This window comes from Lagopus leucura, unplaced genomic scaffold (genome assembly GCF_019238085.1).
Source record: "Lagopus leucura isolate 7727_CA_CO unplaced genomic scaffold, USGS_WTPT01 Super-Scaffold_100064, whole genome shotgun sequence".
In the NCBI taxonomy this organism is placed as follows: domain Eukaryota; kingdom Metazoa; phylum Chordata; class Aves; order Galliformes; family Phasianidae; genus Lagopus; species Lagopus leucura.
This window is the reverse complement of record NW_024962308.1, coordinates 944,269-965,321: the sequence shown is the minus strand read 5'-3', so window position 1 is coordinate 965,321 and position 21,053 is coordinate 944,269. Positions and strand designations below refer to the sequence as shown.

The 21,053-nt window shown below is 60.0% G+C and overlaps 4 protein-coding genes across 7 annotated transcripts; 1 reads left to right on the top strand and 3 right to left on the bottom strand.

Moving 5' to 3' along the window:
* Window positions 1-559: 559 nt before the first annotated feature.
* Window positions 560-4,817, bottom strand: CD320 (CD320 molecule). 2 transcript variants are annotated; one of them, XM_042886818.1, is made up of 5 exons: window positions 4,742-4,817; window positions 4,348-4,524; window positions 3,097-3,174; window positions 2,081-2,229; window positions 560-1,686 (listed from the first exon to the last, which is right to left on the bottom strand). In XM_042886818.1, the coding sequence occupies exons 1-4, from the start codon at window positions 4,815-4,817 to the stop codon at window positions 2,084-2,086; spliced, it is 477 nt and encodes a 158-aa protein (XP_042742752.1). In that variant the 3' UTR covers window positions 560-1,686; window positions 2,081-2,083. The 2 variants fall into 2 exon arrangements, with proteins under 2 accessions (XP_042742752.1, XP_042742753.1); XM_042886819.1 differs by lacking the exon at window positions 2,081-2,229.
* Window positions 4,818-6,654: 1,837 nt separating this feature from the next.
* On the bottom strand, window positions 6,655-7,727 carry NDUFA7 (NADH:ubiquinone oxidoreductase subunit A7). The gene is made up of 4 exons (XM_042886812.1): window positions 7,623-7,727; window positions 7,464-7,513; window positions 7,215-7,364; window positions 6,655-6,895 (listed from the first exon to the last, which is right to left on the bottom strand). The coding sequence occupies exons 1-4, from the start codon at window positions 7,722-7,724 to the stop codon at window positions 6,799-6,801; spliced, it is 399 nt and encodes a 132-aa protein (XP_042742746.1). The 5' UTR covers window positions 7,725-7,727; the 3' UTR covers window positions 6,655-6,798.
* A 181-nt stretch (window positions 7,728-7,908) lies between these two features.
* Window positions 7,909-8,459, top strand: RPS28 (ribosomal protein S28). The gene is made up of 3 exons (XM_042886813.1): window positions 7,909-7,999; window positions 8,082-8,129; window positions 8,195-8,459. Exons 1-3 carry the CDS (start codon window positions 7,961-7,963, stop codon window positions 8,315-8,317), a joined length of 210 nt encoding a protein of 69 aa, XP_042742747.1. The 5' UTR covers window positions 7,909-7,960; the 3' UTR covers window positions 8,318-8,459.
* Window positions 8,460-9,838: 1,379 nt separating this feature from the next.
* On the bottom strand, window positions 9,839-19,978 carry KANK3 (KN motif and ankyrin repeat domains 3). Of its 3 annotated transcripts, none has more exons than XM_042886810.1 (11): window positions 19,720-19,978; window positions 15,796-15,870; window positions 13,722-15,536; window positions 13,555-13,654; window positions 13,218-13,448; window positions 12,693-12,780; window positions 12,263-12,482; window positions 12,024-12,166; window positions 11,583-11,783; window positions 11,395-11,493; window positions 9,839-11,105 (listed from the first exon to the last, which is right to left on the bottom strand). In XM_042886810.1, the coding sequence occupies exons 2-11, from the start codon at window positions 15,830-15,832 to the stop codon at window positions 11,049-11,051; spliced, it is 2,991 nt and encodes a 996-aa protein (XP_042742744.1). In that variant the 5' UTR covers window positions 15,833-15,870; window positions 19,720-19,978; the 3' UTR covers window positions 9,839-11,048. The 3 variants fall into 3 exon arrangements, with proteins under 3 accessions (XP_042742744.1, XP_042742743.1, XP_042742745.1); XM_042886809.1 differs by lacking the exon at window positions 19,720-19,978 and adding an exon at window positions 19,038-19,122; XM_042886811.1 differs by lacking the exon at window positions 19,720-19,978 and adding an exon at window positions 19,038-19,122 and having other exon boundaries at window positions 9,839-11,102.
* Window positions 19,979-21,053: the final 1,075 nt, after the last annotated feature.

The following is a 21,053-nucleotide window of genomic DNA, read 5'->3' as shown; positions in this document are numbered from 1 at the left end:
CTGTTGGGACACCTGAAGCACCCCCTGCTCCGCCGGGCGCCCCACACCTTTCATTTGCTCTAAAGCAGAAGGAATAAGCTCAGGCAGTGTTTTCTCCACCTTATTCTCAGGCTAAGAGCTCCATTTGTCACCTGCTCAGCTGCAGCAGCTCACTGTAAGCGCCAGCTGCACACCTCGCACCCACTGCTCCGTTCACCCTGCTCCCCAAATTTCACTTTCCCCAGTTCAGCCACTGGGCACTGCAGTCACAGAATCACAGAACAGCCTGCGTTGCAAAGGAGCACAATGCTCATCAGTTCCAACCCCTGCTGTGTGCAGGTCGCCAACCAGCAGCCCAGGCTGCCCAGAGCCACATCCAGCCTGGCCTTGAATGCCTGCAGGGCTGGGGCATCCACAGCCTCCTTGGGCAACCTGTGCCAGTGCCTCACCACCCTGTGTGAAAAACTTCCTCTCAACATCCACCCTAAACCTCCCCTTTGCTCCAGCTCAGACCCGGCTCCTGCTATCCCCATCTGCCCACAGAGACAAAAGAAATGCAAAAAACAGGCAAATTCAGAAGTCATTCCAGCTTCCCATTCTTTATTCTCCCATATCCTTCCCCAACAGCCACCTCTGCTTGTCCCCATGGGAACAGGGGCAAGGTCACACATACAACCTCTTGGTGCAACAAATACTGATGCTGCAACGTGCCCAGCTGCTCCGTGGGTGACAGCTGCACACTTACATGCTACAACAAGAGCAGAATGCCCTGCTCTGGGACCGACGGGCAGCTTTGCTCAGCCCAGCAGCACAGAGCAGCTCTGTGTCTTCTGTGCACTCACTGAGCCCTTGGCAAGGAGCACATGGAACAGAGATCAGCACTGAATTAGAGGCACAGGTCAGGGATCTCTTGTCCTGATTTCAGCTGGGACAGGGCGGCTTTCTCAGTGTCTGATGTGGTGCTGTGCTTTGGGGAATAAAGGAGATAAAGAACACTGCTAACACTCTGCTCCAGCTGGGCACCAGCCAGCAGGTGTTGAGCAACTCATCGTGCAGCATTTGTTTTGTAAATATATATAAATTAATTACTTTCTTTTTTCTTTTTTCCCCTTCTCCTGCTGGGAAGGAGGGGCTGCGTGGTGCTGAGCTGCTGCTGGGTGACACAACAACTCCAACACTGTCAGTTACACAAAGAGCACAGCACAGAGCCATGCAGAAACAACCACAAAGCAGAGCTCACAAAGCAGAGCTCTCACAGCATTTGACCCAAGGAACTCGTTATTTCAAGCTGAAAGCAAGACTCCAAACACTCAAAACCTCCAGCAAAAGGAGGCTCAGGGAGCGCACAGCTGATGTGTGTGGGTTCAGTGAGCTCTGCTGAGAGGGGTGGCAGAGCAGCACCTGGCACTGCACCTTCATGGAGAATTAAACCTACAGGTTGAAGGCCATGGTGAAGAGAAGCAGCATTAATAATCCTTGCAGGCAAAAAGAGGGAATTTCTGTGATCTGCAGGAGGGGTGACTTCACAGCACTGGGGAAGGTCCTGTCCTGTTTCGAGTCCCATAGTGCTACCATCTAAGACTCATTTCCAATGGGAGATCCGAGTACAACAGCAAATCAGATTCACGTCCAAATTCAGCCAGCTTCCATGGTGAGCAGCAGGGAGAGCAGGTCAGTCCCATCTTACCACCTCACAGAGGAAGATCCCTGTTACAGGAAACAAGACCATGGTTGTTGGCAGCCCTTTTGCCGTGAAATCCAGTTTTATTCAGTTTGTAAGTCTGGGAAATCAACCCATAGCAGGAAATCTGCCCTAGCATGAGTTGTGAGAGCCCTCAGCAGCACAGGAAGGACATAAGAGCACCAAAAGAAGGCAGCACCTTCTCACAGGAGGTCATGCAGGGATCCCGCAGCCAAACAAGAGCTCTCACGTCTGATAGTGAGGAAGCAAGAGCTCTACTGCTTCAGGGCAAACTGAGATGGTGGGTGTGTGGCTGAGCAGCAGCACAGGGAGCTGGGAAAAGCTAGCCAAGGGAAAGCTCTAGTGCTAGAAACACAGGGCAGGAAGCAGTGCTCCCTCACGTGGGGGCAAAGAACTTACCTGTCAGGAGAACAGGTCTGCCTGGCTCTTGTCAGGCACCAACTGCTCCCTGGAGGCATTTTCGAGACTGAAGATGTCAGACCTGCTTTTTGCTTTGGACTTCCCCCATGCAGCGATACCACCCACAGCTACCAGGCAGCTCAGGAGCACTAAAGAGAAGAGTGCATAAGCAGAGAACCACTCACTGCGCCTGGATATCTGCACCAGGCACTGCTGCTCAATAGCATTAATGAGAGACCAGCAGCCTGAAGAATAATGGACAAAGAGCACGGCAGTGTTAGTGCCAGATTGCATGGAGCCTTAGGGGAGGATCTCTGAGGTTTTGACACTCCCTCAGGATAATTAAGGTGAAACCCTGCCAAACAAATGTTGATTTGTATTACACTATAATACCAAGCACAAAACGCAGGTATATATTTCATAGAATCGTGGAATGGCCTGGGTTGAAAAGGACCACAGTGCTCATCCAGTTCCAAGCCCTTGCTGTGTGCAGGTCGCCAACCACCAGACCAGGCTGCCCAGAGCCACATCCAGCCTGGCCCTGAATGCCTGCAGGGATGAAGATATTTACGTATCCGTACATTACTGGTGATTAGGTGTGATGATATGCATTGTGTTACATCCTAATTTAGCTTGAAAAGTGAGAGAAGAAGAGAGAAAAGAGATAAGGAGAGAGAAAAAGAGATTGGATTGGAGGGGGGAAAGAAAATCCAGATCATCACCCTCAGCTCCAGTATAGTTTCCAACCCAACAATATTTGTGTGGTGGGTGCACACCAGTGAGTCACAGTCCTTACCCTTATTGCCAAAAGGTGCATTTCACATACATAGGAGTGGATTACAAGTGAGGGGGGAACAGGTGGGACTTCGCATTTGTGCATATGCAGAAGGGAGCATCAGCTCCTTCCTCCAGCTGAGACAGGGGACACAGAGACCCAGTCTCTTACCACACCAGTCATGTAGGCACCTCTTGCAATGGGGAAACCTGCCCACATTTGTGCTCTGAGTCTCACATACCTGCAACGATCACCATCCACATGCGGCCGTGATTCCTGGACGGCAGAGCATGCCCGGGTGCAGGGACAGATGAAGCCTCTGAGATGGAAAAAAGCAAAAAGTCCAGCAGGCTCCCAGCACTGTGCACAGCAGCCTCCAGCCCAAACCCAAACAGGTGCCCAGCTCACTCAGGAGTGCCAGCAGGGCTGTATCAGCTGAAGCAAAGCCTTAAGCGCTGTTACTATCATTAGCCCACACCACCAGTTGGGAGCCGGGAAACTTTCCTCACCTCTCTTAGGCTGGGAGAACTGTTAGGGTAGGAGGAGAAAAAGCCAGTGAGCAAACCAAGCAAGCAGGAAAGCTTGATTAAAAGTGGCTCCTGAAGCAAGATGGGTGCACCCATTCTGCCCCATAGGGCCAGGGAGCACAAAGCCCAAGGACAAGTTCTTTCCTATGAGAGTGGTGAGGTGCTGAACAGCTGCCCAGAGAGGCTGTGATGCTCCATCCATCCCTGGAGGTGTTCAAGGCTGGGTTGGATGGGGCCCTGGGCAGCCTGGGCTGCTGTGAAACGGGGAGGTTGGTGGCCCTGCGTGTGGCGGGGGTTGTAGATTCACGACCCTTGGGGTCCCTTCCAACTCAGGCCATTCTGTGATGACCAAGGGCAGCCAGCACAGCAGGCAGGGAAGCAGACCCTTCAGAGCTCTTCCTGAGGAAGCCCTGTGGCGCCTGAATGCTGCACAGGAGGTGGGGCTGCTCAGCATTTCCTCTGCTCAGCTGCGTGAGCACAGCCCAGGGCGAGGTGTGATGGATGAGGCTGCTTCAAAAGGGCTGAAAACACAGAGGGAAGGCTCTGCCAGTCAGCCACAGCTCTTATCTTTATAACAACACTGCAAAGCTGTTCCACTGCACTCTGGGCTTTATGGCAGCTGTGGGGCATTGCTGGGAGGAGATACTGAACCGCAGGATCTGCTAGAGGTGCCCCAGCCACGGCAACTCCTTGCAGCAGGTGCACAGCAAAGCATCCCGGAGGCATCTGGGGATCCCCGGAGAAGCAGACTGCCCCGCCGCACCGGGCAGTTCGTGCCGGGGCTCCACATCTCTCAGCACGACGTTCTGCTCCCCGTTCACACAGAACTCCCCCCAGGCTGCACCGTGAACCCGGTGCCCCGCCTCACCGCCCCGTCTGACCCCGCACCGCAAGTATTGAGCAAAGGGGCTCCCAGCCCATCCCGGAGTCCAAGGCCAGCCCCCCCCGGAAAGGCCCGGCCGTACCCGTATCGCCAGTGGTGGGCACCGCAGTGCTCCCGATCGCTCCGCAGTCCAGTTCGTCCCGTTCATCATCGCAGTCGGGATGACCGTCGCAGAGCCACTCCAGGGGGTAGCAGTCGGTTTGGGGGTCGCGCAGAACCGAACAGTGGAACTTCTCGGGGGGGCACCGAACCAGGGAACCTGCGGGGCGGGGCGAGCGGAGAGGAACCCCGTCATTGGGGAACCCCGTCATTGGGGGAACCCCGCCGCCCGTTCTCGGGGTGCTCGTCAGCCGCGCGCAGCGCCAGCCAATGAAAGCGAGAGAGCCGCGGACGGCGTCGGCCAATGAAAGAGAAGGGCGTGCGCAGGGATCCAATAGGGAGAGAGGACGGCAGGAGACGCGGCCGCCCGCACTCACCGTTGCCGGACGCAGAGGAGGGCAGCGGGCGGAGCGCGCGCAGCAGCACGACCAGCACCGCCAGCAGCCGCGCCATGCCGACCCCCGGCCCACCGCCGCGCGTCTATAAAGCGGGCCGCGGGAGGGCAGGGCGCATGCGCGACGCCCCGCCCCTCGGCCAATAGACGGCCTCGAGCCGGCCCGCGACCTTCAGGAGGCCCCGGCTCCTCCGCGAGGCCCGGCCCCCTCGGCGGACATCGCGGCCCCGCGGGCTGCACGCGCCGCCTTGTATGCGTGAGCTCGGCTGCGCCCGGCGGTGCGGGGTGCGGATCTGCGGCACCTCGCGAGGTTCTGCCGGGCGGCATCCCGTTCCCTCAGGCGCGTCTCACTGCCAGCGTCATCAATGGAGATATTAAGCAGCGTTTGCCCCGCTGCTCGTAGAACGGCCTGGGTTGAAAAGGACCGCGGTGATCATCTTGTTTCGACTTCAGGGTCGCCAAACAGATCAAAGCCCAGCCCAAAAAAAACCGAAAAATCAGTGCCCCCAAATGACTGTGAACTAGTTTTCAAAGGGATCACACGGTCGTTGTATCGGTGAGGCTGCAGTAACTCAACAGTCCCACTGCGATGCGATGCTGGCCAAGGCTTTGAGTCAATGCCTTTTCCCCTGAGAACGTGGCATCTTTGAGGCTGCTATCCTGAGTTAAAGTGAGCACCAGGAGGCATTCATTGGTATTGAAGATGTCCCCCAGCACAGGGAGGATGTGGAGCACTTGGAATGGGTCCAGAGGGTCTCTAAGATGATCAGAGGGCTGGAGCAGCTCTCCTATGAGGAAAGGTTGAGGGAACTGGACTTGTTTGGCTTGGAGAAGAGAAGGCTCCATGGAGCCCTCACTGGGGCCTTCCAGTGCTTGAAGGGAGCTTATAAACAGGAGGGGGAACAGCTGTTTGTGAGGGTGGATGGTGATAGGACAAGGGGAATGGTTTTAAAGTGAGACAGGACAGGTTTAGTGTGGATGTTAGGAGGAAGTTTTTCCCCCAGAGGGTGGTGAGGCACTGGCACAGGTTGCCCAAGGAGGCTGTGGATGCCCCAGCCCTGCAGGCATTCAAGGCCAGGCTGGATGTGGCTCTGGGCAGCCTGGGCTGCTGGTTGGCGACCTGCACACAGCAGGGGGTTGGAACTGATGATCTTTGTGGTCCTTTGCAACCCAGGCCGTTCTGTCATTCCATGTTATGGGGCTGGGGGTGGACAGCTGCCCAGATGGATAACGGATTTGACAAACTGGGGAAGCAGAGTAGGCAAATGAGCTCATACCCTTACAGAGATATGCCAGCAAAACTATAATACTCATCGCCGACAGACATCACTCACCACTGGAACTCACTGGAAGAGCACAGGGCTGGGTGCTGGGCTGTGGGACCTGCAGCTGGCAGGGTGAGCCTGGAGGGGCCTCTATCCCAACTGACTGCTCTGCTCTTAACAGTTGTCCTGGGAAGTGTTGGTAAGGGCTGGATTCCTCCCAGCCATGCCAAATGTCTCAAGGTGCTTGGTGTGCTACGAGCCAGAGCAAAATCTATACCAACCATTCAAGTCACAGCTTTATGGGTGTGAAGGCAGAATGAACTGATGGATGCTAAGCCCATCAGACCGGACTCTGAGGCTACTGAGAGCTAAGCAGTGCCACAGTTAATGGATATCTCTTACCAGAACATAAGAGTGCCAGGTGTGTTGTTCAGCTCTGTCCATTAGGGATATCCCAGCTGTGTTTCTGGGTCTCCTCTTGCAGGAGTTTACATCACAAGCAGCTCATAAACATGCCAAGCCCAAGCTTGTACATCATCCTATTACCCTCTTGAAATAACTTCACATCCAAGACATCATTAAAGAATAATTTCAGTAACTCCAACAGAACAGACAAAAGGGGAGAACAATCACAACTTTAAATATATTTATTAGTTGTGCGTGCAAATATGTTCTGTATAACATCTCCATAGCTAAATCCACTGCAGGCTTACCATTAAAGTGCTGCTTTTTAATGAACCAAGACCTGTACATCCAGATTTATCACACTCATTTCTCACAAGTAGGGCTGGTCTTTTGAGATTTCCCACTTCTTAAGCACCGGCCCCGGCGTCACTGGCTTTTTGTCAGTTGCTGTCACTGCAGAGCTTGAGCTGGGGTAGAAAAAGAGAAGATGCTGTACTAGAGAAAAGCACAATCACTTCAGCATTCTTTTAAGCTATGAAAGCTGCCAGCACTGCTTGTTATCACAGAATCATAGAACAGCCTGGGTTGAAACAGATGTCAAAGATCCAGCTTCAACTCCCCTGCTATATGCAGGGTCACCAGCCACCAAACCAGGCTGCTCAGAGCCACATCCAGCCTGGCCTTGAATACCTGCAGGGATGGGGCATCCACAGCTATAAGAAAAGCAACGTTTTGGTGCAAACCACGAGGCTCACACCAGCTCTGGGCAGAGGGGCTCCCACCTACCTGCTGCCCTCAGCCCCCGCTGCGAGGGTTTTCAGCCCCGAGGCGACCACGATGGGCGGGCCCGCCTCCCGGCGCCCATCCCGGGTGCAGTAATAGTTGTCAGCGAGTTTGTGGCTGGGGCCCACCGGGAGCCGGGGCGGCGGCTGCGTCCTGCAAAGGTGTGAGAGCTCCAGCACAAGGGCTGCTGCCAGAAGGCCTCAGCGCCGCCGGGTTAAAAGGGAGCAGCGCCGCCCCCCCACACAGCGGTACCTCTTGGAGATTTCCGTGTAGCGCAGCGCTAGCTTGGCCTGGAGGTCCCGCTGCAAGGCAAGGTGAGAGAACCTCAAGCGGAGGCCACCACAGCGCGGCCGCCGAAGCTCGCCAGCAGCAAGCAGGGCGCGCGATGCCGCGGGCCGGAGCCGCCCTTACCCCTGCCAGGAAGTTACGGAGCCGCTGGATGAGCCGGGTGGCCGTCGCCATCTTGGCTGTTGTGAAGGGCAGCGAGGGGCGGGGCGGGAGGGCGCGGTGCATGTTGGGTCTCGCGAGACTTGGGGAGACATAAAGCGAGGGGGGGGAGGAGGGGGCTTATGCTGAACGTCGCGAGATTTGGATGTGCGCAAGGTGAGGCTGTGCAGCGGGAACGCACGAGGTTTGCTAAGTCTCGTGAGATTTACTGAGTCGCGCGCGATTTACTGGATCTCGCGAGCTTTGTCGCTATATAAGGGGGCGCAGGGAGGCCCCTCCCCCTTCCTGCCGCCAGAGCCGCCATGGACACGAGTCGCGTGCAGCCCATCAAGCTGGCCAGGGTGGGGGCGAGGGGCCGCGAGGGGCTCCGGGGGGCGGGGCGATGTCATGTCCCGGTTCTGACGCGCCGCTCTGTGTCCGCAGGTCACCAAGGTGCTGGGCCGGACCGGCTCCCAGGGGCAGTGCACGCAGGTGAGCGGGCCGCTGGGCCGGGCCGCGGGACCGCCGGGCCGCGATGACGCTTTGCTTCGCCTTAGGTGCGCGTGGAGTTCATGGACGACACGAGCCGCTCCATCATCCGCAACGTGAAGGGACCGGTGCGAGAGGGAGACGTCCTCACCCTGCTCGAGTCGGAACGCGAGGCACGGCGGCTGCGCTGAGCTCTGCGGGCCGCCCCAGCTGCACGGCCGGGCCCGCACCGCGCTGCTGATGGGCGCTGCCTGCGTTTGGAGCGGCCTGCAGCGAGATGGAGAGCAGCGCTGTGTTGGTGGTTGCGCAATAAAAGTTTTTTTTTTTCCAGTAGTTTTTTGCCCGATTATCGAATATTTTAGCTTTATAGGTGCCTTTGTGTGCGGGTCAGCCTTTGGTTTGGGGCTTAGTAGGGGGACCAAAGCCTGCTCTTGGAACTGTGCTTGTGCATGATGCCTTCATCCTGATGTTGTTCTGTTCCTGTATTTTTGGTTAACTTGTTACTTGCAACAAAGCTAACTTTATTTTGGTTACAGCAACCTTGTTTCTGACTGTTCTGCTAGCTCTGTATGTAACCAGCAGGGAGGTACTGCTATGCTTGCAGTTCCTCTATAGAGTTCTAATTTGGCAGGCAACTTACCAGCCTGCAAAGTCAGCCTGCTGCCTCAGCCTTTCTGTCCTCAGTAAGCAATTCCATCAGTGCTGCTATAAATACAGCTCCTTGCTGTCTTTCCTGGCAGTCACCCACAGAGAGCAAGTGTTACCTTTCCTCTTCGAGGTGTCAGTAAATCAACATCAGTGCCTGCAGCTTTTGCTTCTGCCACAAGACCAGCCAGAAGAGTTTATTTTAGGCCACTAAATAAAGGTAGAGGTAGGACAGAATATGAAGAGTCGGTCTGAAAACTGTCACAGTTCAGGTGGGAATCTTTGTCTTCCTTCAATGCCCTGAACCTCATTAAGGCACTTCAGGGACCGGGAAGAAAGCTTGAGCTTCCAAAAGCTGAGGAGAGCATTTGCAGAACTGAATGTTCCAATCACTGAGCTTAGGATTGTCAGGTATGTGCATGTGCTGTTGCTTTATCTGATTCTTGTTTCCTCTTTGATGTCCCTTTAACTTCAGATCATAGAGTGAGCCTGCCTTTCCTTGGTTCTTGTGGCACAGCAGAGCTCTCCAGGCCTGGCTTAGTGCAAGGAGAGGCCTGCTGTGGAGTTCTCTTATTTGGCTGCTTTTCATTCCCAGCATAGCATTGGCCGTGACCAAAGAATGTGGTCTGCTGAGGACAGGCAACAGAGCAGAACTGCCTGCTGTGCTGCTGAGTGGCACAAGGCATCAGCTGTGAGCAGGTGACCAGGTGGGCATGCATTTGTAGTGAGTGGGGTGGCTCGGAGCAGCTGTAGCCCTCCCCACTTGTCTCTGTGTGGTCACTGCACCCTCCTGCCCTGCAAGGATCTCACAGCCTGGTTCTGCTCTGTAGCAATACAGCTGTACAGCGTTAGCAGCAGGGAGCAAAGGGCTGCACCTGGTCTCGGTGTTACATTTGCTTCTGTGAAATGAGACAAGCCAGAAGCCATCAGCTCACAGGACCTGAATCCAGGCTTCGGGTTTTCTGCTCTGAAATAAAAAGCACCACGGATGGATCTAAGCAGTTCAACAAACCTGGGTTGGAGTGCAGAGGGCCGGGGCTGTAACCAGACAAAGAGGCAGGAGAGTGTTGATGGTGGCTGTAATATTTCAAAATAAGTTTAGATTTTATTTGTCTTAAAAATAAACACCAGTATAAAAATGTCAGTAAACAGATGTGTGAAACAAAAGCGGTGAGTATGGAGTACATACAGAGCGGTGTACTGGAGAGTGGCTGCAAGCATCGTGTAGTAACTTCAGTGCAAAGCTGAAACAAGGTGAGAACAGCGCTGTGCTGCCTGGAGCAGCTCTCCTGGGAGCATTTCCCAGCCGGTGAGCTGGCTCAGAGCCTTGTGTGCCTCAGCGGAGGAAGAGGAGCCAAGGGGCAGCAGTGGGGGCTGCAGCATCGCTTACCTTAGAGCGGGGCCTGCTTCGCATGCAAAAGCCTTCTTGTTCTGTTTGCTGCCAGTCCTCGTCCTCACCTTGTCTGTTCCCACCCTGCCTGGCGCACGCACACTTGCACAGACACACATTCCTACGTCCGTGTCCATCTCTGCAGGCCCTAGGCTCTCTCTGAGCTCTTCTTGCTGCTCTATTTCTGGAGCTAGCAGCCCCGCTCCTCCCCTTGGGGAGGGCAAGCAGGCTTGTGAAGGCAGCGATGGCCCCCGGATGGTTGGTGGCTGTGGGACTTTCAAAATGGGAAATGCTTGTGGGCTGACTCTCATCTCTGTGGCTCCTGGCGCAGGCTGGGCACTCTCAGTCCCTAAATGCAGCTGTGGCTCTTATCTCTTCTGTCAGCTCGGCTGCAACCCTGAGCACCCAGAAGTTTTGGCTCCCATTGAGCAAATCAAATCATAGAGTGATTTGATGTTCGACTTTATATATATATATATATATATATATATATATTGCTTAGTGTGTGTATATATATATATAATTTTTTCTTTTGTGTGCATGTGTTAGAGAAGAGCCAGGTTTCTGTTGGGAAAGGAAATGCCAGGAAAGACGAGCGCATATTTCAGTCTGGAAATGCTCCTGTGGCCGCGAGGCAGCTGCTCCGTGTCCCCTCTCCCACTGCTGCTGCTGCCTGCCCTCCCACAGCCCCGCAGAGCTCCTGCAGCTGCAGCAGGACACTTCCTGCACTGAGGCCCAGGACAGTGCCTGCTCTATCGAGCGGAGATGGAAAACATCCGCAGCCTCAGGGAGCGATTCAGCACGCGAAGGAGCAGCAGGAAGGGGGACAAGTGACAGCCTGGCTCTGATGGCGGCCCGCTGGCACGCAGCCGGATCCAAAGGTCACTCTAATTTGGTTTCTTTGGGCTCACAGGGCTCTTGGTGCCTGCTGTTGACGTTCCCTGCTGCGGAGAAGGAGTAGAGTCAATGAATGGCACCACAGACCCCTCCAGTGGCTCCTGTTTGGGGCTGGCCAGGCTGATCCCCTGCCACCAAGGCTGTGCTGAGCATCTGCCACCCATGGGACGCTGCTGTTGCCTCCACAGCACCTTCCTTGGGTATCGTCAGCTGCTCTCACTTGAGCCACAGCCCCCTTTCCCTCCCGCTGTGTCACCTGCCTGCTGGGCAGCCCTACTGGCGGTGCGGTGCCACCTCCGTGTCCCTTACAAGGGCTGAGGGGGCTGCAGCACTCACCTGAGGCTGTGCCTTCGTCCCGTTGAGGTGGGCATACAGGAGCACTGCAATGTTGCTGTGCCCTGCCTCCAGCGCGATGGTGACAGCATTGTTACCATCCTAAGGAGGACAGGAGAGCAGTTGGGAGAGGTTTGGGTCTGGGTCTGGGTCTGGGTGCGTGTGCTCAGGCCCTGGCAGAGAAGCCTTACACTGTCCACGATGGAAATGTCGCAGGTGGGCTGAGCCAGCAGCAGCTTCACAGTCTCCACGCGGCCGTGCTCGCAGGCACACATTAGTGCAGTCGAGCCTTCCTCGTCCTGCAGGTTCACGTCGGCCCCGCAGGCCAGCAGGGCTTCCACCATCTCCTGCCGCCCGTGGCTGACGGCCAACATCAGTGCTGTCTGGCCGGCCTGTGACACGAGGAACACTGCCAGGATGGTTCTACCCCAGCTGGGCCACCTGCTCGTCCCGCAGCTGTCCCCAGTGCCCACGTGGGCTCTGAGCACCTCCTTGCCTGATGCTGGGTGGAAGGAGCTTCCTGATATGATGCCCTCCCCAAATACCGTCCCCTCGGGGTGAACTCAAGTGAGCACGGAGCCAGGAGCTGCTTGCAGGGGGTCAGGACGTAGTGGCCCCCAGCTTACACCAACCTGGCTGGCCTTGGCGTTGACGTTGCCCATGCTGAAGAGCCTCCTGACCACATTCATGTCGTCTTCCTGCTCCACGGCCGCCAGAGCTGCCAGCATGAGGGCTGTGTAACCAGCTTTGTTCTGGTGGTCCACATTGCAGACCCCTGTGGGAAAGGGCAGAGGAGGGGTTTGGGGCGCTGCTCCCAGGGCATCCCAGCAGCAGGATGTTTATAGGGCAGTGCAGACTCGGGGGCACCCACCTGTGTCCAGCAACAGCTTCACAATGTGGAAGTTGGAGTGGGAGACGCTGTAGTGCAGGGCTGTGTTGCCATTCCCATCGGCCAGGTTGACCACGTGGGCCAGGAGGGCCGGTGAGAGCTCAGCAAAGGCCAGGAGGTGGTTGGCAACCGTGTCGGGGATGGATGACTTCTGGCTGGACAGACGGAACCACTCCTGCAGGACCAGGCTGCTGCTGGCGAGCTGCAGGCAGTGAGTGGGGCTGAGCCCCTGCACGGGACAGAGGCAGGACCCCTCAACCCAGCCCCATGGAGGGACAGCCCAGAGTCTACGTGGGATTTTGGGATCTCAGGGCCATGCTTTGGGAAGAAAAGTGCTGCTGCGAGCATTGCTGCCCATCTCAGGGGAGGGCTGGCCTGGTGGTACCCACCCCACCCGCAGCACCCAACTCACCGCCTCCTTGCTCTTGGTGGTTGTGGGGTGGCCCAGGTGAGTCTTAACAATGAGGCAGGCCTCCCGCATCCTGGGGCTCAGCTCGAACCTGGGGGCACAAGGGTGGTTATGGCCCCAAGGGCACAGAGCCCTCACCCCCCCAGCCCTGAGGTTTCACTCCTCTCCCCGATTCCTTGCACCCCCCCCAGGGAACGTCCCCATTGCTGGAGCCCTCCCCCCAGTTCTGTGGCCATGCCCCTGGGGGGGGTCCAGCCTGCCAAACACAGCCTTATACAGACATGCTCAGACACTGATCTGCCCATTTTTAGGCTGAATTTTTTCCTTTGTTAAAAAATGCCTTTTTTTTTTTTTTTTTTTTTTTTTCCATCACTCCTGTAGAAAAGACACAGCTGCAGCCTTGTTCTCAGGGTTTCCTTAGCAGACCAGTGACGCTGGAACTACTTTTCCTGTCCGATGCTTTCTGCAGGAGATGAGTGTGTTTTTCCCATCAGCAGGACCGCAGCACGGTGCAGGCGCAGCACTTACTTCTCCTTCACCTCGGGGAGCTCTGGGGGGGCCGTGCTGGCCCCCTCACCCTCCTGCTGCCTGCTCAGCTCGCTTTGTCCGTCTCCATCCTCAGCATCCTCTTCTTCCTCCTCCGAGGTGTCGGTGCCCCCCGGCTCCTCACTGTCAGAGCTGTCAGCTGAAGCCTTCTCGGAGGAGCTGTCTCCTTCCTCTTCTTCCTCCTCCTCCTCCTCACTGGATGTGCTCTCGTACCTGCACAGAGAGGGGCTCAATGGCTGCACCCACCTGGTCCCCCCCATTGCCCTATGGCTGGGGCAAGGGGCAGCCCCCCGGGACCACAGGGACCCTGAGCACGTACTCCCCGTTCAGCACGCCCACAAACTGCAGGCTCTTCTTGCTGCCCTCAGCCTCGCTCCGAGGAGGTCCGTCCCGCTTCTTCATGATAGATTTCAGGGCTCCTGCAGCACAGAGATGGGATCAGGGCCCGGTGAGTCGGGGGGCACCCCGAGCCCCCACCCAACTCACTGGCTGCAGGGCTGGGTGCTGCTCTGCCGTCCCATGCCGGCTCCTGGCCGCCGTCCTCCACCTCTGCCGAGAGGACTGTGGGATGTGCGGCAGCCCCTATGGCTCCCAGCACTGCTGCACGCTGCGGGGTGGGGGCACTGGGGCTGCCTGGGGGGGGCTGCTGGCATCCGGCCTCACACACGGTGGGCTCCGTCTGCTCACAGGCTGGGACGGCAGGGCCCACGCTGGTGGGACGTGGGTCGGCAGCGCCTGTATCGGCAGAGCCTGCGCCGATGGGGCCCACGTGGTCAGGGCTGGGGTCAGCAGGGCCGGCACCGACGGGGTCTGCATCGGGGGGGCTCACATCAGCCTGGCTGCCTTTATCTTCACGGCTCACGGCCGCATCGGGCCCCACAGCCACGTCCCGCCCGTGGGGCTGGCAGCCCACCCCGACGCAGGCGGTCTGCGGGGTGCAGCCCACGGCCACGTCCACCGTCTCCACGCTCTCTCCGGCCGCCCGGCTCTGCGTGGCCACCGCCGCCTCCACCACAGCCTCGGCCACCTGCGGCCTGGCCGTCACCTCCTTGTCCACACGGCTGCGCGGCTGCCGGGCGCACACCTCCATGCGCAGCTCCTCCAGCTCGCGCGTGGCCTCCCGCAGGTGCCCCTCCATCATGGCGATCACGTCCTTCTGGTGCCCCACCGTCTGCTGCAGCAGCTCCAGCTCCCTCTCTGCCTCTGGAGCCAGGCCCAGTGAGGACTCCAGCACCCACACGGCCGCGTCCCGACGCTCCCTGCCATCCGGCACGTCGCTGCCCTGCTGCTGTGATCGGTAGTAGAAGACGGCGTCGCTCATGGCCCGCTCCTCGCCCACCGCCACGGAGCGGCACTGCCTCTCTGCAGCCCTGGGCCTGGCTGCCACGCTCTTGCCCTGCACGCTGCGGCTGCCCCGCTCCGGCACCGCCAGCTTCTCCGTCAGCTTCCTCAGCTCTGCTATCTTGCTCGCTCGTCCCTTCGCCGGCTCCACGTCTCCCTCCGGCTCTGCGTGGGGCTGCTCCTCGCTCCCATCGGGATGATCCAACAACACCTTGCCGGGCTCCGCCACCAGCTTCTCCATCAGCTTCGCCTTCTCCTGCTGCAGCTCACAGATCTGCATCTCCAGCAGTGGGATGGTTTTCACCTGCTCCTCCAGCTCCCTCAGCTGCCGCAGGGCCGCGGCCATCTGCTCCCTCACGTGCTGCAGTGAGGCCGTCCCGAGCCCCGCGGCCGGAGTGCTGCGCCCTGAGCTGCCAGGGCTCATCCGCACGGAGCCCGGCTGGCCCTCGGACCCTGCCGGCACCCATGGGTGCACCTGGCTCAGGGCGCCCGGCTGCGAGCGGCTCTGCTCCTGCTCCAGCCTCCTGCTCGTCTCCAGCAAGGTCTTCTCCACCTGCGGGTTTCGCGCCAGGCACTTGCGGGCAGGAGGTGGGAGCAGCCGCACTGCAGGTGGTGGGGACGTGGGGAGCGAGGTTTGCTTGCCGGGAGGCTCGGGGACTGCCCGGCCGTGCGGGGACAGCAGCAGTGCACCCCTCCCATCCTCGCTGAATGTGGAGGCCAGGGACTCGGTGGAGGTCCAGGCGCTGGGGTGGCTGCTGGGGCTGCGCAGTGAGCCGGGCTGTGGCCGCATCCCTTTCGCCCTGCGTGGCAGCGGCACCTTCTTGAGCGTTTGGCCGCTTTCGATGTCATTGACATATTTCAGGAAATCCAGGTCCAAGAGGAAACCATAGGGGGTTTCCACCGAGTACGAGCTCTTCTCGCCATCGTCCTGGTCCCTGTACAAGAACGGGCCCCCGAGATCTGCAAGGCAAGCAGAGATGCTCAGGCAGTGGCCTGGTGGAGGCGGGAGGACCTTTCTGCTGCGCTGTACAGGGATGCTGCTGGAGGTGACATGGTGGACGGCCCCCCCGGCACCTGCGTGCCATCGGGTGCTGCAGGACTCTGCCCTGCTTTGAACTCAGTGCTGGGATGAGGAAACCCATCGGGATGGCTCAGTTCAATCCTGCATCCAGTGGCGCCCCCCACCCCCAATTGCCACATGCAGCTCTGGTCCCTTTACCTGGCAGGTTCTGGTTCAGGTGTGCAGGCTGAGCCATCTTCTCCCCACAGTGCTGCCGAGCAGGGGACCATCAACCTGAAACGACAGCGGGGCCCCATGCTGCAAAACACTGCAATCCAGCCCCACACCGCTCCCCCAGCTGGGGTACCCCAACCCCAAAGCTGGGCCACATCCCTGCAGCCATGCCCCGACTCTGCCTGGCTCCCTCCTGGTGCCTGACAGCTGGAGCTGCTCCCAGGGATTGTTTGTACATTTAAGGAATGCTTTGCAGCCTGGGCCGACTGCGCTGCCAGCTCTGAGGGTGCAAAAAGCCATGAGTCAGGGTGGGGAGAAGGAGCAGGGCACCGAGCCTCCAGGCAGTAAGAAATCAGCCCTGGATCACACAAACTGATGCTTCCCAAAGCCACACGACCACCAGCAGCGTCCAGCACCCATCACTGCTTTGCACCACGTCTCCCACCCCGCCGGGGCTGCTCGGTGTTCCCAGGAGGAACCTGGCTGCTTTTCCTGATGAAAGCACAGGAGAAGGAGTGATGGTGGGGGGGGTGAAATGGGAGCCTGGCTTTCCCAGGAGCCAGGCACGCGCAGGCTGGGTGGGAGCCAGTGGGATGCCCACCCAACCACGAGCCTGGCACTCAGCATAAGGAGCAATGAGAATTAGTGTTTCCCTTCCCTGCAGGAGAAAGGCACAGAAAGGGGCTGGGCCGTTCCTGTGAACCCAACAAGAGGCGAAGGAAGGGAAATGGCAGCGTGGGCCACACTCCAGGGGTGAGCTCACAGCCCAAGGAGCTGCACTGCTCAGCCCCAACCTGCCGCAGCATCTCTGCATGGGGCAGCAGGAACAGTGCTGCCAGGTGGGAAACAGCCGTACCACAGCGATCCCTGCACTGGAACGGCCCATCTTAGCTTCCCCAACCCAAGGCAGGCAGCTCTCAACCCTCACCGATGTCCCCGGGGCTCAGGGGCTGCCTGCATCCACCCTCACAGCTCTGGGGCTGCGCTCTGGGCGCTTTGTTCCCCATACCCCATGGAAGCCACGCAGAGAGGAGCCCTAAGACCCTAAATTGAAGCGCATCCCCTCCTCGCTGAGCCGGGGAAGTGCTCGGTTTCCTCCCTGCGGGTCATTAAGCAGCGCCGAGGCCAGGATAAACTTCCCCTGAGCACCGCTGTGAATCGAGCGGGAGGAAAAGGGAGAGCAACAGGAACGGCTGCACGGCCGCGGCGCTCCCTTCCGCCTCGCGACCGGGAATTGTCCTGCCTGGGGCCGCGCCAGGAACAGCTCTGGCCCCGCTCCAGCCCCATAAGAGCCGGGCATCACGACGCTTCCTGCACGGCTCGGGCCACGGCGCCCTTTCTCAGCGCTGCTCCACGCTGCTGGCCATGCGTGCGCACCCACCTGCGCCAGAGGACAGGAGAGCATCAGCTCTGCTCTGAGGATGAGAAGCGGAGGCGGACAGAGGTGGCACACCGTAGTGAGAGGGTTAAGTCTCTGCCGTCACCTGCTGGGTTTGGCTGCACAAGGCCAGCCTTGTCCCCTTGCCCCAGCAGCCTCCAGCGCCGTGGCACGGCTTCAAAGAGCGGCCGCTCTCCGTGTCCCGGCAGGAGGAGCACGGCGGCTTTGTTGCTGCAGGTGGAGCACAGGGCTGGGCAATGCCGGCTGTGCCCACACCCCACCTTGCACCCCCTGTCCCCCGATGCTCTGCTCGAGGCACCGCTCCAGCAGGCAGGAGGACCCTGCGCCGACCCCGCTGATGCTGAAGCTTCTGGCACTTTGTTTCCCCACGCAGGGGCAGAGTTGTGCCAGGCCCGGCCCGGCTGTGCCATCCGTGGGGCTGCAACGGGGCGACGGCAGTCGTGGGTGGACACACTGACAGCACTCAACAACCTTCCTCTGAGCCAAACACTGAGGTCATGAGGAATGTGAGAAGAACAGAGTCCAGAGCAGCCCTGGCCACTGCAGCTTGATTTATCTCAGCAGGCACGTTTCCCTCGAAGCTGCGTGCAGCGATAAGCCCCAAAACCCAAAGTTAAAGGGAAAGCACTGAGCACAGGCAGCTTCCTCCACAGCGGGAGGGCCGGAGCTGCCAGCACCCTGCTGTGATTCGGGATCCTTGCATGGAGCCATTGTGGTGACACGTCCGCACGTCCCCTGCGATGCCACAGCAGTGCAGCAGGATGCGTACGGCTGGGTGATGCTCAGCACCCCTCCCCCTGCCCCTAAGGAAGGGGACAACCAGCTCCACTCACACCCCGTGCCACCATGCTGTCCCCACTGCCCGCCTGGCTGCACTGCCAGCCCAGCACCCATAGTGCAGCCCAGCAGCACGTCCCACCAACAGCTCCCAGTTCCTTTGGGGCTAGTGACAACAGCTGTGGGTTCCCTGAGGGCTGAGCCCTCTCCATCTGAGAGCATCTCCACTGCACGCCATGTGCCTACAGCAGCCCAGGGGTCCCACGGCCCCCCCAGATCCCCACCACCATGGGGTTCCCCAAAAAACTCCCAGCACCCCAGGGAGATCCACAGCTCCCCCAGCTCTCCAGGACCCCATTGCTATGGAGCTCCCCACAGCACCCCCAGGTCCCCATCACCATAGGGAGCCCCGCAGCACCCCCAGCTCTCTGTGTCTCCAGCACCACGGTGTGTCACATTTCTGGGGGTCTCCATCACCATGAGGTTCCCCACAGCACCCCCATGTCCCCATCACCATGGCGTGTCACGTAGCACCCTACTTCTGTGGGTCTCCAATACCACGAGGCTTCCCACAGCACCCCCAGGTTCCCAGCACCATGGGGTGCACCGTGTCCCCAGCACCATGGGGTGCCCCACAACATCCCCAGGTCTCCATCACCATGAGGTGCCCCACAGCACCCCACTTCTCTGGGTCCCCAGCACCATGGGGAGCCCCCACGGCACCCCCAGATTCCCATCACCACGGGGTGCCCGGCAGCACCCCACATCCGTGGGTCCCCACCACGCCGGGGAGCCGCGCAGCACCCCCATCCTAAGACCCCCCAGGACTTCCCTTTTCCCATGCAGAGCCGCAGAGCCCGGCCCGACCCGACGGAAAGCAGCCCCCTCTCCGGCCCCGCTCCACGTCCCGCCCGCCCGGATGCCCGGGGCCGCCCCACCCCTCCGCGGTCCCGGCAGCTCCGACGCGGCCCCTCCGCGGGCCCCGAGCGGCGGCCCCGTCCCGCAGCCCTCACCGAGCTCCCCCCGCCCGCCGCTCCCGCATCCCCCTCACCTCGGGTCCGGGCCGGGCGCGGGGCTGCAGCCCAACGCGGGGCCGCTCGGGGCCCGGCGGCTGTAGGTCGGAGCCCGGCGGGGCGGGCCGGCAGCGGGGCCGGGGCGGGGCGGGGGGGGGGGCGGGAGCCCTTTTCCTTTCCCTCCCAGCGCGATCCATCCCGAGCCCTCGGGTGTTTTTCCAGCGCTCTTCCGTAACGCGGCTCGCGGGAAGAGCGGCACTGTTGGAAAGGGCGTTTGTGCCAAAAATGGTGGATTTCGGAGCCGGGAGCTGCGGCTGAGCCGTGCGGGGCTCTGCGGTCCGCAGTCCCGACTTTGCGTTCCCGGGAGCGGCCGTCGGGGCGAGAAGTTCTGCAACCCGACGGGTTTTCGGTTCATAGGAAACATCGAACCACCTTTTTTTTTTTTTTTTTTTTTTTTTAAGTCAGAAGAGCGTCTCGTAGGGCTCCTTTCCCTGCGAGCCCACTTCTCTGCTCCCTGCCAGCCCCGCCTGTGCCCGTACACGCGGCCGTGCCTCAGTTTCCCCATCGCGACTGCAGCAGCGCTCCCAAATCCGCCGTGTCCCCACCGAGCGCTGCGTGCCGCTCTCTCCATCTCCGTGTCCCCCGCCGTGTCCCCGCGCTTTGTGTCACCCCGTGTGCCCTCCCGTCCCCGGGCAGCCCCGCCAACCCCCGCGCAGATACCCGCTCTGATCTCGCCGGCCGCAGGTGCCACCCGTCGGGTTCCGGCTCTTATCTCAGGCGACGCCTTTGGGAAGGCCGGGCGGCTTTTTTTGTGCCCGGCACTGTTGGGAGAACGCTTCGCAGTTCTGCCGTGCCGGGGTTTGCTTTGGCCGCAGTCCAGTGGTACCGGGGGGGGATCGGCCCCTTCCTGCCGTTGCACAGCCATAAACGCGTCCCAAAGGTGCCGCAGGCAGAACTTCCCAGCGCCTCCGGCCATCCCTGCCCCTGTCCCTGCCCTGCAGTTTTCGGCTGGACCTGGGCACGGTGATGGGGTGGGAGCAGAAGGCTGGAGCCCTTCCCAGGCTCGGGGAACGCCTTCCATCGCTGAGCAGCACCAGAAGCGAGAGGCCGTGTGCTCAGCGTTGGGACGGCAGCCCCATGGCAGCCCCAGCGGGTGACAACAGCTCAGCTTTACCCACCATTTCCCGTCACCCCGCAGAGTGGGACTGGGGCGGCTTGATGTGCTCCAGGGCCACAACGCGGCCCCAGGACGCCTGCAGGCCCTCAGCAGCCTAAATGACCCCAGCCGGGTCCTCGGGACGAGGGAGCCAGCAAACATCTCTCCGTCCCTCCATCGGGAACCATTCCCGGCAGCCTCCCCCACCTCCGCCCTCAGGCTCTCAGCATCCGCCCCTCGTTTGACATTTCCAGCGGCGCTCTCCCAGAGCCTCCCCTGCCCTCCGCGGGGCCGCACAGCCCCTCCATTGATGGCGGCAGAAAAGCCGCATCTGTTCCCGGCGCACAATCGGATCATTGACGGCAGCGCTGCCGCGGGGCCGGCGATCCTTTCCGCACCGCTTCCCCTCCGTGGGCTGTTCCGCATCCCGCGTTAAGGGACCGCATCCCTCCTTCCGCGTGGGGCGGATGCGGGAAAGGAGCGGATCGATCTCGGGCCGCCCCTCCCGGCCCCGCGGCCCCCGGGGGCGGCACCGAGCCGAGCTCCGGGCGCGGCCGGGAGGGGGCGGCGGAGGGCCGGGGAGAGCGGAGACGGCGGGGGGAGCGGGGCGGAGGAGCGGGGGGGTGGGAGCTGCAGGGGGGTGCATGGGGTGCTGAGGGTACGTGCATAGGGTGGGTGAATGGGGTGGGTGCTGCAGGGGAGTGATGAAGGGGGGTACACTGGGTGGGTGCATGGGGTGGGTGCTGTAGAGGGGTCCATGGGGTGCATGCATGGGGTGAGTCCTGCAGAGGGGTGATACACTGGGGTGTGTGGGGTGCATGCAAGGGGTGCGTGCATGGGGTGGGTGCTGCAGAGGAGTGCATGGGGTGCTGAGGGTACATGCATAGGGTGGGTGAAT